The sequence below is a fragment of the Rhea americana genome, unplaced genomic scaffold, assembly GCF_003343005.1.
Source record: "Rhea americana isolate MKP2758 unplaced genomic scaffold, rheAme1 scaffold_26, whole genome shotgun sequence".
NCBI classification, from domain to species: Eukaryota; Metazoa; Chordata; class Aves; order Rheiformes; family Rheidae; genus Rhea; species Rhea americana.
In genome coordinates this window covers 7,373,454-7,388,670 of record NW_028186379.1, presented here as the reverse complement: position 1 = coordinate 7,388,670, position 15,217 = coordinate 7,373,454, and the positions used below count along the sequence as shown (strand labels likewise).

Genomic DNA, 15,217 nt, shown 5'->3' with positions numbered 1-15,217 from the left:
ACTCTAGCAATTATAGAAACATCATTACTCATGCTCTTCACTAGACCTGAAGGTAACCAAATGAAAGCAAATCTTTTGTAARGGAGTTGCTAGTATAGAAGCTAACACACATAGGGAGAGTGAGGTTGAAGGCCAGAGTGGTAAAGAACAAGACATTTGACTACTGCTTTTGAAAAGATAACCTGAATTTTTTTCAGAGGATTTCTTTTACAGTGTCTGTTACTCAAAGGGCAATACTATCCCTTTCTCCTCTGATTATGAACGAGGTGCCGTGGAGCCTTGTGAGCTGTGGTTTCTGTGTCTGTGTTGGTATTTGCAAATATAAAACATTTCTTGTTGCTACAGAACCATTCTTAACAACAACAATCTGCAACTACATTTTTTTCTATGCTGGTTCATGTTAGAAGAACACAACACACAATGAACTTACTTAACAAACCTAGCAACATTCAGAAAGTGCCAAGGTACTTCACTGGAGTTAAGAAAGATCACTTCTGTACTGCTGAAGTAACTCKTTACTATCTCACCACAAAAACCGCCTCTATCACACCCTCTACAAAAAAACACCACTATCTCACCACCTCTAGTTACACTTCAGTGTAATTCCCCAGCTTCTGGACCAGTGAAAAGTAGGAAAAAAATTTAACCACTCTACTTTGACAGGCACCCTCAGAGGTACTCAAAGCCCCAGCTGTGAGTAGTTTCTAGTCACTACTGTCATTAGAAGGGCACGCTGATGAAACCAGCAGTCCTGTCCAGGCAGGTGCTATTGTGAACTGCTATTCTGARCATCACATTCATCTTCACATTCATAAAAGCGATAAAGCACAACAGGTCAACAGTCTACACTAAAACTGTATGTTCAAACATAATTTGCGCAAATATATTTAGCAATAAGCAACTGTTTAAAACCAAATTGTTCTGGTGTAGCACTACAGAACACCATTTAAACTATGTGCCTCCATGTATTACAGGAGCCAGGTRGGATCTGCAACTAGGGACCATAGCTGAAGCCCGGCTCAATGAACTGCCTCTAGCAATGCCAGTCATTTTTGTAAGGGCTATTCCAGTGAATCAAAAGGAAAATAAAAGTGTCCAGTATATAAAACTAAAAGCAGAGAGCATACTTACAATTGGACTTTTAATCTGAAAAGCAAAGGAAGCCAGCTAAGTGGGTTCTGGCAGGAGTAGCTGTATTCTTAGCAGTTTAGTACTACAAGCCTACAGTGGTATATGCTGCTTTCTCAGAGTCTGCCTTGATAAGTACTTTTCACGATCAGCTAGCACATTTGATTTGCCTCCCAAAAGCACATTCCTCAGTGAAATACATGTGTTCTATTTTGCTATTTCCTTATCTTTCATGTTGTGTGCAGGGGGTTCTCTATATAATGATTATTGACCTGCAAGCCTTGCTTCATTACACTGGTTAGGGGAAAGTAAATGGTAGCATCGTAGCAGCTCAGTGTATGATTTGACTCGGAAATGTTTCTCTTGATTATTCTTTATTCTCTCTACATAAAATGAAACTTATCTTTCTTACATAAATTTAAACATAATCAGACTACAATAAAAACATGTTACATTTAGACAAAGTTGTCTAAAAACTTGGCTGCACATATTAAAAACAATATCCAATAAGCATTATATTTAAAAAAAATCTGGAAACTGTTTAAACCAAGTATGATTACTGTAAGATGGCTGGCTCAGGCAGCAGGTGCATTCACATGGAAAAACTGCTGGTGAGCAATCTTTTTTCTTTATTGGGATGAAATTGACAATTTTTTTTAAATATAGAACTTACAAAAACAGTGTGCCCCCCCTTTTTTTCCTTTATTTTTTCTTTTTTTTTTTAAAAAAACGAAAACAAAAACAAAAAACACTCTTCCACTTTCATGTTTCAGTGGTTAATTGCACTTTGGAATAAAAAAAAATAATCATCCTCCCACTACTAGGTCGCATCAGCTTTGGCTGTTTGGCTGGAATATAATGGCATTCAGATGAAAGCATTTCTCCCTTCTTTGCAGGGACAAGGCCCATAAACTAAGTGGTGGAGAGAKAAGTTCAGACAGCAATGACTGGAAAGTTGCTCCAGAYCTGAGCATAAAGMTTCACAAGGGTTTGAGASTTTTGTTGTTGTTRTTTTTAAAGAGGCAGTATGCTTTATAGGTAGTTGTTAAACACCTTTCTGCTGACTTTCACGTTCATATAAATAAAAGTTATTGCTCAAATCTACAAACATTTCCATCACGTAGTCGTGTAGCCCTATTAGAAATTAACCACTCAAGKTTCAAGAGTGCTCTTCCACTTGATGTACAGGTCTGTGCATAACTGAACACATAGATTTCTCTACTGAGACGCTTTCCTGAGAGATCTTTTGCATAAGACCAATCAATCAAAAAATTCTAAATGCAGAAATACATATACTATACTCTACAATTCTATCTTATATAAAACATAGCAATAAACTTTAAAAGTCAAAACTTGTCTACATATTAACCAGTTGCAGGCACAGCTTGAGTTCAGTGTTCTCAATTGTCATCTGCCAGTTGTTTTTGTAAACTAGAAGAAATGTGAGAAAACATAGTTAGTGCTTTTGGAAACTCAGATTCCCCATAAACACAGTATTTCCATTTTTGAAAATGACAGCTTCTGAAACACCACCACTATAAGCCTGAAGCAATCAATATTGATTTCAAGACATGAAGAGCATTTCATTTTGCAAAGCAAATTAGCTGTTTGCACACAGCTGCGACTCACTTTGAGGAGGCTGGTTTCAGCTTAGAAGAAACCTGATGTCCAGAAATTTACTTTTGCCTAGGTCCAGGAACTGCCCCAGGCCACATAAGTCCAAAGGATAATTTAAAAGGCTATATATTTTAAAAAGGAACTAGCATAAGTTTCATACTGGTTTAAAATCTAGAAAGTGACGATTTCTTGTTGAAGTAAAACCACTTATACTCAATGTTCAGTGAGACTCCAAAGTAGAGAAACACCCTTTACAAAGAACTATCTGCTGTCACAGAGACTAAGTCTCATGCTACGTTTAATGTCACACAGTTTCAACAGAAGTTGAAAGACCTTGCGCTAAGTTATTTTAGAATGACAAGCTAAGAGAGACTTGTACACCTTTCTTTTGAAAGAAATATTTTGAGAGAACTCAACTCAAGTTCGGGCAGTAATTTCAGAGTGAGGCTTAGGCTCACAGGCTGACAAGGTAAAGCTCTCACCTTTCAAGGTATTCTTTCACGTTGTCGTAGCCATAGAACTTTGCCAGGTGAATGAGCATTCCTGTGGCACAGCGACCATCACGCTTGCGACAGTAACTGCAGTTACATACTCCACGACATGGAGGACAGATCCAGTCCTGAAAGGGCAGGATTAAGGGTAAATYGTAAGTAAGTTTATATTCTCTTTCCCATTACCCAAACAGGCAAGCACATGGCTTCCTTAGCACTTCATTATTCACGGCAAGATTGTGAAAGTCAGAATCAGTCAGCCAACCAAACTTGTTACACTTTAAATTTCTCAGGATTAAAGAAATGATTAAGTTCTAGTCTGTTCGCTTGAATATTTCTTACTCTGACAACTCAGGCTCACTGAATGACTTGCTCGATATTAATTTAATAGACTAAAAGCACTGTAATACTGCCTAATGATAGATACTTCCCATGCTAGGCTGGTGAACCTTCCAAAAAGAGATGGGTACCCACAGTTACTAAAATTTCATTACATCTGTTAAGAGAGGGCTGCCTGGCATAGTACAGTATTCCTGAGACCATATTACACATATACCCATGCCTTTCCTAGCTGTCTGACAACAGGACATACAGGTGGAGTTACTAAATCTCCACATTGCAGCATAGTAGCTGTTGCTTCACTGAGCCAGGACATTGCTGTCACTAGTTTTCCATAGTCTTTTAGATTGGATCAGAGGACTATCTCTAAAGCAGGTGGAGAGAGGCAGTCTGAAAACAAGCAGAGTTCAGAGAGAGTGATTATATTGCGATGCGTTTGTGTACCAATATGCCTCACTCTCTGGCAACAGTCTATGTACTCTGCAGGGTAACAGAGGAAAGGGAGCCAACACCAAGACTTTCAGGAATCATTCTCCCTTTTACTCATACTTAAAAATTAGGATCTGAGACAACAAACTGCTTTGCAAGGCTACATTACTGAAAGCATAAAAACAAATCTAGCTGCATCCCAGTAACAGTGTCAGTCCTAATAGTGCTATAGATCATTTTATGGCAAAAAAGTGAAYACCATTTATCATGACTACACTTGTCGCAGCTTACTAACAAAACCACATAGGTATACTATCCTTCCAGGTCAAAGAAATGTACTTACTGGATCTAGCAGTGCTGATTTCACATCTTCACCGTATCGATTTCGGAGACAAGGGCCACAGAACTGTCCCCTTACACCTCCGCAGCCCTGGTTACGACAGATTGTCTTTGTATCAATTGTCTTTTGTCGACACTGGTGGCAAGTACTACCCTAAAGTTGGAAAGGAAGAGAAATGCACATTTATGAAAGACCTCTTAAATGCTTCTTGTTAAAGTCWCCTACAATACCCTTCTCTGCTGACAGCAAAGCACAAACTCCAAATCCAAATCAAATTAAGCAAAGAAAATACTAGTAACAAAACATAGCTTCTGTTATGATGATCAATTATATAGCACATGGAAATATGCTAGGGATATATATAGACTTTATAGAGAAAGTGCCTGTCCTCAATTGCTTTGGAGTCTCATAAAATACAAACCTTATGTTGCATTTTTGTTCYCTTCCTCTCTCTCAGGAAAAAAGCTAAAACTAGTCAGAAGATGAGCTCATGACTCACCTCTGCAAATATAACAAGGCATGAAACGTATAAGATGCTCATCCAGATCTTTATGACTGCTAAATATACAAGTATAATAATAGTCAAATCATGTGAAGGAAAGGAGGAAGACTTTCATCCACAGCTTTGGAAACTAGCCAGCCCTTACAGAAATGTAATTTCTGGGGGTACAAGAAGCAGCAGGAATCAGTATTATTTAGTGGTACAACTATAGCATCAACAGTTATTAATGTTAAGTGAGAATGAAAGATAAATGGGACCTCAACTCTTATCAGTGGTGAGTCGTAGCTGTATCAATTTCCACTTAATAGCTCTGTGGCAGGAAAGACTTGATCTCAACAGCACTTCTTAGCAGAGCCAAAGGTGGTGGGGCATAGCAACCAGCAGGGGCAAGCCCACAGAAGCTTGGCAAAGCTTTCAAGCTGTACTTGCACAATGTGATAATGCAGGGCTGCACTCTCCAGAACTTCAGGAAGGACATCTTTTAGCAAGACCAGATGAACTGAAAAATAATTCTAATTTAGAGTGAATGTACAGCATAAAGAAAATAACAGCCACTTACTAGAACTTTATCATAGATTTTGTCTTTAACCGTGATTGCAATGTTGTCCAAGTCCTCTTCAGTAATATCCTTTGCAGAACGGTAAGATGAGTACTTCGATGACCTCCTTCTTTTGCGCACTCCACAATCCCCCTGCTAAACAAATTCATCTCAACACCTTTGTTCAGTGGCATGAAGACTCTGTCACCACCGTTGGTGACAAATTCTTTCTTTCAGAATGGATATGCAGGCCAGAGGGGGTGAACTACAGGACTGGGGACCAAGGGAAGAACAGGTAATAGAGCTGGGTTTTCCATCTTTCTCTCCCTCTCCTCCTCAACTCTTTCTCTACTCTGTTTATTCTGGTTGTAGGTTCTTYCTTCCCATAATTATCTCCTTGCTACCTCTATTCCCACAAGTCCCTGTCACGTGTTACTGCTACCTCCTTTTCTTTGCATTCCCTGCACACCTCCAGTACATCTCTTCACACATGCATATTTCTTCCCCCTCAAAATAAGGAATTACAACCACCTACTTCCCCCACACTTTGCTCTTTCAGTCTCCTACCATGCTCTCCTGTGGCTTTCTCTAATAACTATCTCTAATACCCTGCAAAAAAACTTACAAAAAAATTTGGGCTAAACCTACCATACCCAGTTCTTTCTTACTATCCTTTTCCTTATTTGAAAAGAGAATCCTCTGCCCACTGTTAAGTGGTCTTTTTCTTTTCCAAACRTATTTTTCTTTGACTCTGATGCACAGATCATCCGCACTTCTCAGTAGACTTCAAATTTCATGTACACGTCTCATCCGATCCTTAGCTTTCCCCTACCCTATTTTTAACACCTTATTTGTCCTTCACTTTAGATCAGCTCTCTTCTCTTCATTTTCCAGACCATGCTCTCATTCAGTGCTACTCTACTGTTTTAATAGCCAAGTTCCCTCTGTAATGCTTCAGCTATTCCCATTAGCAGAGCTGGGATCCAGCCTCAACCATGTACAGRTACAGACTTAAGAGTCTGCCTCATAAAGGCTCTACAGTGAATAAAAACATGCAAGTACTATGGGCCAAAGGGAGGAAAAACAAGAGATGCAAATGAATGTATCAAAAAGAGATTTTAAAAAAAATGAGGAAGAATACAATCTGCAACTCTGAATGGCTAACCAGTGTATCAGCAGTTGGCTGGTGCGTATTCCCTTCATTCATTCAAAGTTCAGCTATATAACTCCTCTCTATCTTCCCTCTGCTGTCTCCAGAGAACAGTTCTGGCTACTTTTTCCTTGGCTTGAAGATAAGGAAAATCTGTCCTGCCACCACCACCAGGCCCACTGCCTTGCCACTCTGAGGCCATGCACAGTGTGACTCTAACAATTTTCAGATAATAAATAAATGCTAGAACATGAGTAAACTGCCTTGTTATGTTTGAATAAGACACAGTTCACAAATAGAGCCTAGTCAACGGATGAAAGCAGAGGCAAGAAAGCCTGCAAGACATTTTTTTCGGTAGCTAATCCCAAACCAAAGGTTCTCATTAACTTTCTGTAAAATGTTATGCCTGTTCTAAGTGTTGGACAAAAATTTAAAGGAATGTTTCCTAATTCTTGATTGCTGGAGATATCAAAGTTGGGTAAATACCACACTGAGTCTTTTCTTCAAGAGGTTTTGCTGTCTGTAGCTACGGAAGTGTTCCGCAAATTTGGCAGCAGACACAGTAAATTTTTCCAAGGCAAACTTCTCTGGTGGACGAGCATTTCTGGTTGGGTTCATGCGACGCTCTATCTGACCTTCAGAAAATGTCCTCCTTGGGATTTTCTTCTGTTTCTAGAGACAAAAAATTTCCAGTAACAAGTGTTTGCAATTATCTCAAAATTTCTGCTTGACGCTTGTACAATTACGATTCAATTTGTTCTTCTTCCATACTGTATTTCTTAAACCAAACCTCAGCAATTTCTAGCATACTTAAGAATTTTTCCCTACGTCCTATAACTTTTTGTTCCTGTAAGAAGATCACATTCACAGGCAAATTCTTTACTGATTAACATCACTAAACAGTATACAACTTTCATGGGTAGCATTTTAAGGTGGAAGCTAGTTCTCACTGTTCTTCAGCAGTTCAAGATCTTCAACACTTCAGATCTCCCTATAGCAGTTTGAACACACCTTCAAGGAGTAATTCAAGTTCTAGATTATTTTCTTTTATAATTTTCAATTGAAAGGGCCCTGCAAGACAATTAAGAAGTGTCCTCGCCTACATTCCTGGAAGGCACAAGGTGTCCTCTTAATGTCRTCATACCTGCCAATTACTGCAGGACTGAACTCACACAACAGGAGTCCTGCAGGGCCACCTACCATAAAGGCATTTATAGAAGTGTCAGCATATTAAATCTGGCAACATAAACAAGATGTAGAAAGTAACTCTGCTAGCTACCATACTCTCTCATTATTTCCTTAAAGTGAAAGACTTTCACATTACAAGGAGAYGTGCTAGAAATCAAAAGCCAAGCAGAAGAGCTAATTAGTATATTCCTGCTGCCCTCCCCCCTCCTCAAAAAAGATACTAAATAAAAACAGTAAGCTTATGTATATATTAAAAAAATGTTTTAACATTCTATAATAAGCATTTACCTAGTTGCAAGGTTCCAGCCTTTTAGAGACTGTATCATTTATYTCCACATTATCATAAAAACAGTTTTACATGGTTTTAATAACTCTATATCCTCCTCAACTATCTTCAGTTCCTAAGACTTACGGATTAACATTACTTAAGGAGATCCTAGAGGAGCTGGGAGTCCTCTGCTTCAAACCAAAAGCTGCTCAAGGTAACTAYAGTATCATCCCAGTTTTTATGTTGGACTGGTTGAATTTCATCATCAGAGCTGTATGGGGAAATGTGGATTTTAAAAGAAAAGCCAATGACAGGGAAATTAACAGGATCTAAACACAAAGGAAAGCAACTACTCGTCTGTTAACTTTCTCATTCTTACATGAACAGACATCTGTCTGGCATCTCAGAAGTTGTTCTGGGACGAAAGTGATGAAGTAACGCCTAATCTTGGTCTATATATTTGCTTATAAAGTATCCTAYAAAACTCCATTACCATGAAACTTCTGGTACCTAAATACTGATGAATAGCAAGTCYATACAAATAAAGTGCCCAAAACCAAAGCAAAACGGAACTTGGTAAAGGTGTTTGATCAGGAAATAAATTAATAGTAAGTTTGGCAAAAATACCTGTCACCTGTAGTCTGTCATGGAGACTTACCGAAGGAGTTGAGGTGGGTGTTTTCACTGGAAATAAGTCAGGTATGGAATTCAATTCTGCTAATAGCTGGGCAAGCTGAAATGAACAATAATATTATACTGAAAACTCATTGTAAAGTTGAAAATATTGGACATGCATCATCCACTCCCTTCACATGCACTCTGAATTATTATAAATACATTAAATCTTATTGCATGAAACCTTTCTGCAGGCATTTCATTTAAGGGGGACTCATTTATCCCTGAATGAGCAAAACTCTGGTTTGAACTCTGCAGCTCCCATTGACTCTTACTGGAGTCATGCTGCTAGAATTATATCCAATGTTGTCAAAAACAGCAGTGAAGTGTTACATCATGCTTGTGGCATCTATGACAGATAATGAGAAATTCACAGTTCAGGAGGGGAAAAAGGTAGAGCAGATGTCCTTGGCAACACAGGCGATAATCTAAGCTGTATCAAAAGACTGTAAGAGGTTCTCTGTGGGATATTTTACTAAATAACTGGTGATACACCTATGCTTCTTGCAAGTGAACAAACTGACAAAATGAGTGTCCCCTTAAGCAGTGAGGAAACAACAAGGAAACTGTTGTGATTCACTGTGGTCCTAGTAATGATGACAAGGAGCTTCCTTTTTTTCCCAGCACGAGAGCTGCTGCTGCTTTCACAAACACTGCAATCYGCAATCAACAATGTTAAATACCAACTGCTTTCTTTGAGTTCCCTTTCTGTGCATATACACACAGGGACACATAGGCACACTCATCTGCAAAATCTTCAGCTCACTGGTCATCCCCCCAGCCACGGTATAGGCAGCGCTACAAGCAATTTGGAGGAAGGAAGATTCTGTTGTACCATGTGGGAGACCCAAACGCACATTTACCTCTTAAGAGAAACAGTGACTGACAGGTCAAACAGTATGACTTGTCCTAGAAGATCAGGGTGAGGATATCTTCAGAAAAGCCAGCAATAGCAGAGGTGAACTGGCTAGCAGTTGTCTCTGAGGCAGCCACAGCAATCATAAGATTAAAAGGTGAACGCAGCACTTCTCAGTTAATACTTCTGTGTGGCATTTATTAAGATATATTTTATGTCATTACAGTACTGTAAGTAGGATGTTAATGAATTTAATAATGACTGAGCTACAAGGAAGGCTGGAAGGTAAGAAGGAACAGCAGCAAGAATAGCACAACAACAGTGAGAAAACAAGATAGATTAGAAATAAATACAAAACTAAACCAAGTTTTTACTTGAGAGCTGCAAGCCAACACACCCAAAACTGAAGGAGAAGCTCAGGACTCAAACTTTCACAGAGAGAGTTGGAGGAATTCTGGACAACAGATGGAAAAGTTGTTAGGGGATGATCAGAGTCTCTCTCTTCTCCCCCAGGTACGTACACACACACACACACACACACACACATTCACTGGCTATATAGCTAAGTATTACTGTAAATATCACATCTCACACAACTGAAAACTTACATGTATGATCCTGGGTTTTTTAGCAGTATTTGCAACTAGTAACTAAAATAGAGTTCTCAGTCACCAKCAGAAATTAGAATTGCTATTGTGAAGATGACACTATGAACCATATGAAGGGATCAGCTATTTCTTTTTCTGACATGTTTTGAATACGAAGTCCCAGCACAGCACCTGTGAGAACCCCAAAATTCAAGTATGCCGAACCTAAGTACTCAGATGCAAAAACAAGAAAACAAAATATTCCTTCTAAGTCTTACCATGGCTTTATTTTCTTTAATATTCATAGCTCTTTTAAGCAAAGCACTAGAATTTTCTTCCTGTGTTTCTTTAATGTCTTCTTCAGATTCTGAAGCAGAGCCCTCTAGTTTATGCCATCGCTTGGAACTTATTTCTTTGGAAAGAGGTGTGAGGTCTTTATTGTCCTTAAAAGGTAACTTAGAAAAAGCTGGTTCAGGCACTTTTTTCTCAGAAGACTTCCTGGTGGGAAACTGAAATGCAACACGAAGACCAAAGCTTCTTCTCTTGGGGGAAACCTTCTTCTTTGTCTTATCCTCCTCCTCTTCCTCGCTACCCAATAAATTACCACGTTCTTCATCACTCAAATCCGACTCTACCGCCTACATGCAGAAAGAATTCCACATTATATTATCAGCTGTGACACAAGAAAAGGTTGGTTTTTAATCACTAATCCTAGGCAGCACTCTCATCACCTGAAGGCATTGTTCTAAATTCACCCAAACCAACAAATTTAAAAACGTCACAGTATGCGACTTTTCCYTTTGCAAAGACCAGCACAATATCTACATATTAAATATTACCTGGAGTACAGACAGCACAAATTTTCATGCTGGCTGTGCTCAGAGGAACAATCTTGCCCAGCAATGTCAGTCCCTAATGCTACAAGCATAGGGAGAYGTCCTTCTTTCTATTATGACATACTACGTTAAATTAAGCTTTCCTTTCCATACAATACTTATTTTTCTTCAGCATGAATAATGAACATCATAGTGTATCAGAAACATTCCTACTAGAATACGTTTATGCAGAAGAAGTCAATATATACATTCACAGGTAGGTGAGTGCATGCACAGACRTGTTGCAATAGTGCTGCCTTTACCAGAACTTGTTTCTTGTTCACATCCACCTCACTTGAAGCAAAGCCTTCAAACACTTCAGTTTCGGAGTCCGTGTCTTCGGTGAAAATCCTCTGCAACTCCTCAGTGAGGTATCTGGACTGCATTCGAGCATCCTGTAAAAATAACAACCAGTAGCTATGAAAGACTGTCATATATAAAGTAGTGATGCACAGTCAAAATAAGAAGATCCTAAGGTTTACACAACAATCAGCTACATGGCAGGTACTGTGAAAACATTTAACAGGCAATATTTGTCAAAAGAAAACAAATAGAAGACATCTAGAATTTCAGCATCAATTCTTTTTAAATTAAAAAAATCCTCATTTTGAGCACAAGAGATTGACTGAGCTTCTTCTCATGGGGGTGGGGGGAAAGGAGGGAAGGGGGGAGGAAGAAGGGGGGAAGAAGAAATCAACACACCATCACAGTARGAAAAACCCTCCTTTTCTTAAATTAAGAGTAGAAACAAAATTCTTCTCTGGGTTTGCTGCAGAGGTACTAAAGGCTCCTGGCAATGGAGTCTGTTCCCTCTCATACTATTCTAAAGTAACAGATGCCAACACAAAACTCCAAGAGCTTCAAATAAGCTAATTAAAAACCCTCTACCTTCTAAATGCTCAAACTTCTGTTTTAGTGCCGTGGTTTATTTTTTTATCATTCAAAGATGTTCTTGGCTAGACAGATCCCAAATTTCTGTCAGACTAGTAAGAAAAATGTCATTCCATGAAAAATCAAATAAAATCTCYTTAAAACACTTTCCAGGACATGCACATTACATACCGATAAGGCATAAATATAGTGTTTTCTCTGACACTTTAAAAGCAATGCAGTCACTAAATCAGAAAATTAATTTCCATACTTCTAATTTGAATCAGTATTAGTGCATCTGTCAATTTGTCCCTATTAATCTTCTGAAAGACTTGTTCATGGTAGGCACGTACGCATGTTATACCACACCTGCCTTTTGAAAGTCAGCAACATTTACTTAAGATAAGTTTGTTTCCCCAATTTTTGTCTGCTATTTCTTCCTCCCACACAAGATAGAGAAATGACCTTTCATATGARGCACTTGGCTAAATATCTTTATTCCTCCTTTCAATTCCCTCCCTTCTCTGACTTTAATTACAGACTTCTTTAGGTTAAGATAATGTCTGCTGCAAAACAGATACAATAGATGAGTGGAAAAACTTACAGGGGAATGGGAGGGGGAGCTACAGCATATGCTGTTTCTTTGCACTTAAAACATCTACAAATTATTATGGGTAATTGGAATGAGTTTTCCCTAAGCAAAATTACTTTTTTCTTTTGTTGATAGCTGCAGTGCAGCTGCTTGAGAAAGGAACAAACACAATAGGGAAGTTACTTTAAAGTTAAATTGCATTTCTTGGAGGAAAACTCACGTTTGTATGGGTTCCATGTTTCCATGCAATTTCACACTGATGGTTGGGGGTGGAGGAAACTCTTGACCTGTTTCTCAGCTCAACTGACTGAAAGTAACAAACCGCGAGCTATGCTGTGTTACACCTATAAGGATGGTCTGCACACGGTAAAATAATCCCCAGGACTACCTATGGGAGAAGCCGCTGAAACTCAAACCCAAGTGTGGAGATTACAGGGACAGGATTACAGAAAGCCCCACGGAAAAACAGACACGCAGAAGTCAACACTTGCAAAAGCACTCGTGCATCCCCATCCAGGGACCACCTGGAGCACCTGATTTGTCCCCAGGTGACGTGCCACTCATTGCCCCGCAAAGCAGGTGCCTGGCTTTCTAATCACCGCATCATTTTTTCTTAACTTCCCGTCATTTTGCTCTTTCACACCCAAACCATTTTGTTTCCTACAGAGCAAGCGCACCTACGGTCTTTCATAGCAGTAGTGTTACCTGGCAAAAAGTGGCCTTYTCCTGTACCGCTTAAGAGGCAAAGACGTTAAGGTCAATACTGCTGGAAAGTTAAAATTACTCACAGCCTAAGGGAAACACAGAAATGACGAGGAAGCTGTCTGTGCTGGCTCTATATTCTGAACAGCTCTCATTCGTGGACAAGAAATACCRGGTGGATTCCCCAGCACCGCATACTAAATTAACAGTACCTAGCTCTTACACAGCATTTTTTGTCAGAGGATTTTAAAATGCTCCGCAGCTGAGACCATTATTAATCCTCACTTGACAAACTGGGAAACCAAAGCACCGAAAACTAACATAACTTGCCTGCAGTCACCAAACAAGGGTAGCAGAAGTAAAAGCCTCTGCACRAGGTTTGCCCCACCACCATCTCTACGTTAATCATTCTTCACACTCTGTACAAATCCAAAAATACAGCAGGCTACCTCCTGGTTTCCTGAAGTTACCAGTAGCACTGTGGAGCACCAACACTACAAAAATGATTTAGAGCCCAGCATACTTCACTTTYTCTTAGCAACTATCTTTCTGCGTACTGTAGACTGCAGCTCTACTCAAAAAAAAAGGCTTCCACGTTTTGTACAAGCCTTTCAGGGTGTCATTTGCTTACAAGTCCCAGTAAGAGTACGTGCTTATTTTGTTTGATCCCTTTGCTAACACTGATCATCATCTTCATCAGCTCTTTACCAGGTACTAACCTGGTGGGCTAAAAAAAGGAAGTCATTTTCAATTTTGTTATTAACGGAACGGAGAGACCTCAGCTAGGACAGAACTGGCACAAGTATCATTTAGCACATTAATCCATCTCTCTCTATAGCTTATAAGCTTGAAAAGAATGAAAAACTGAATTTTATGATAGCCAAGACAGAACACCATTTCTCTTCTCTTCCTGTAACCAATTCAAAGAAAAATAAAAATTAAATCATAAAAATACTAAATCATTACAATGATCAGCTATTTCACCGCTAAAATACCAGAGAATTAGCAATTCTCAAAATTAGAATAAGAATTAATGCTTTCTGTGGGTCACCACCACTAAAACAACAATTTTAGTACAGAAACAGCAGTAGGAGGATATGAATTTCTGAAACAAACACTGCCCATCTGCAGTGATACTCACAATACCCATCTCTTGTAATGCATTGCTGCTTAGTCTTATACATCCATTGCAGGCTACCGCTGGATGGTTGTTTTCTCTCTCTTAAATACTGTATTGAAGAGTTATAGATACCTATTTCACTTCAGCTCATCCTCTAAGGAAATCCAGTTTCCTTTTTATATTATGAAAGAGTGTTAAAAAGTATCCAAACTCTGAAAAGGATAGCAAGCTCATTTACATYTATTTTTAATAAAAGGATTACAGATTCTGAGTTTTTGCTGTGAGTTACGGCTTGTGCAGTCTTGATGTAGGCTCAGAGAAATACTACTGTACCAAATGAGCATAACCGAGCCATGGAAATCTGTTCCTACCTTTTTGCCTGATTCCAAGGAATCAAAACTATCACAGCTGTCCTCTGACAACAGTGTCTGTATGGGAGCATCTTCCTGAAACCCCAGAAAATCTTCATCATCACTGGGGGCATTAAAAATGTCAGCCACATCTTTGGGTATCTGCTTCCAATTCAAMATGAGACAGAAGATAAAGTCAGACATGCCAATTTACTAGGAAAACTCAAACTGGCAATGGTAAACTTCATTTATTTTTACACTCTTATTCAAGTAGAAATAAGTATAAGAAATATTCTGTGTAGCAAGACTGTATCTCATTTAGCTAAACTCCAGGAAATTCCATACAGACTGTTTTAATCCCTAAATACAGACTCCTAGATCTGGGACTAGAGAGCGGGTGCAATATGCAGATGTTTAACTATGCACCTCAACAGTGCACCTCTCAGATGTATGAATATCTGCATGCCTAATCTTCACAAAAGCGTGATCAGGGTCCCCTTGGTCAGCAGTGACACCATTACCACTCCTCCTCTTACGGAGGAGGCCATCAGAAGTRAGGCAACACACCTCCAAACATAATCAAAGGCTGAACAAGTAAAA

At 39.1% G+C, this 15,217-nt stretch overlaps 1 protein-coding gene across 2 annotated transcripts; it reads right to left on the bottom strand.

Annotated features, from left to right (window-relative positions):
- Positions 1–1,860: 1,860 nt before the first annotated feature.
- Positions 1,861–14,834, bottom strand: CDCA7L (cell division cycle associated 7 like). 2 transcript variants are annotated; one of them, XM_085307611.1, is made up of 9 exons: positions 14,639–14,834; positions 11,247–11,378; positions 10,387–10,746; positions 8,649–8,723; positions 7,021–7,206; positions 5,406–5,540; positions 4,348–4,497; positions 3,228–3,364; positions 1,861–2,559 (listed from the first exon to the last, which is right to left on the bottom strand). In XM_085307611.1, exons 1-9 carry the CDS (start codon positions 14,819–14,821, stop codon positions 2,529–2,531), a joined length of 1,389 nt encoding a protein of 462 aa, XP_085163737.1. In that variant the 5' UTR covers positions 14,822–14,834; the 3' UTR covers positions 1,861–2,528. The 2 variants fall into 2 exon arrangements, with proteins under 2 accessions (XP_085163737.1, XP_085163738.1); XM_085307612.1 differs by having other exon boundaries at positions 5,406–5,537.
- Between the last annotated feature and the right edge of the window lie 383 nt (positions 14,835–15,217).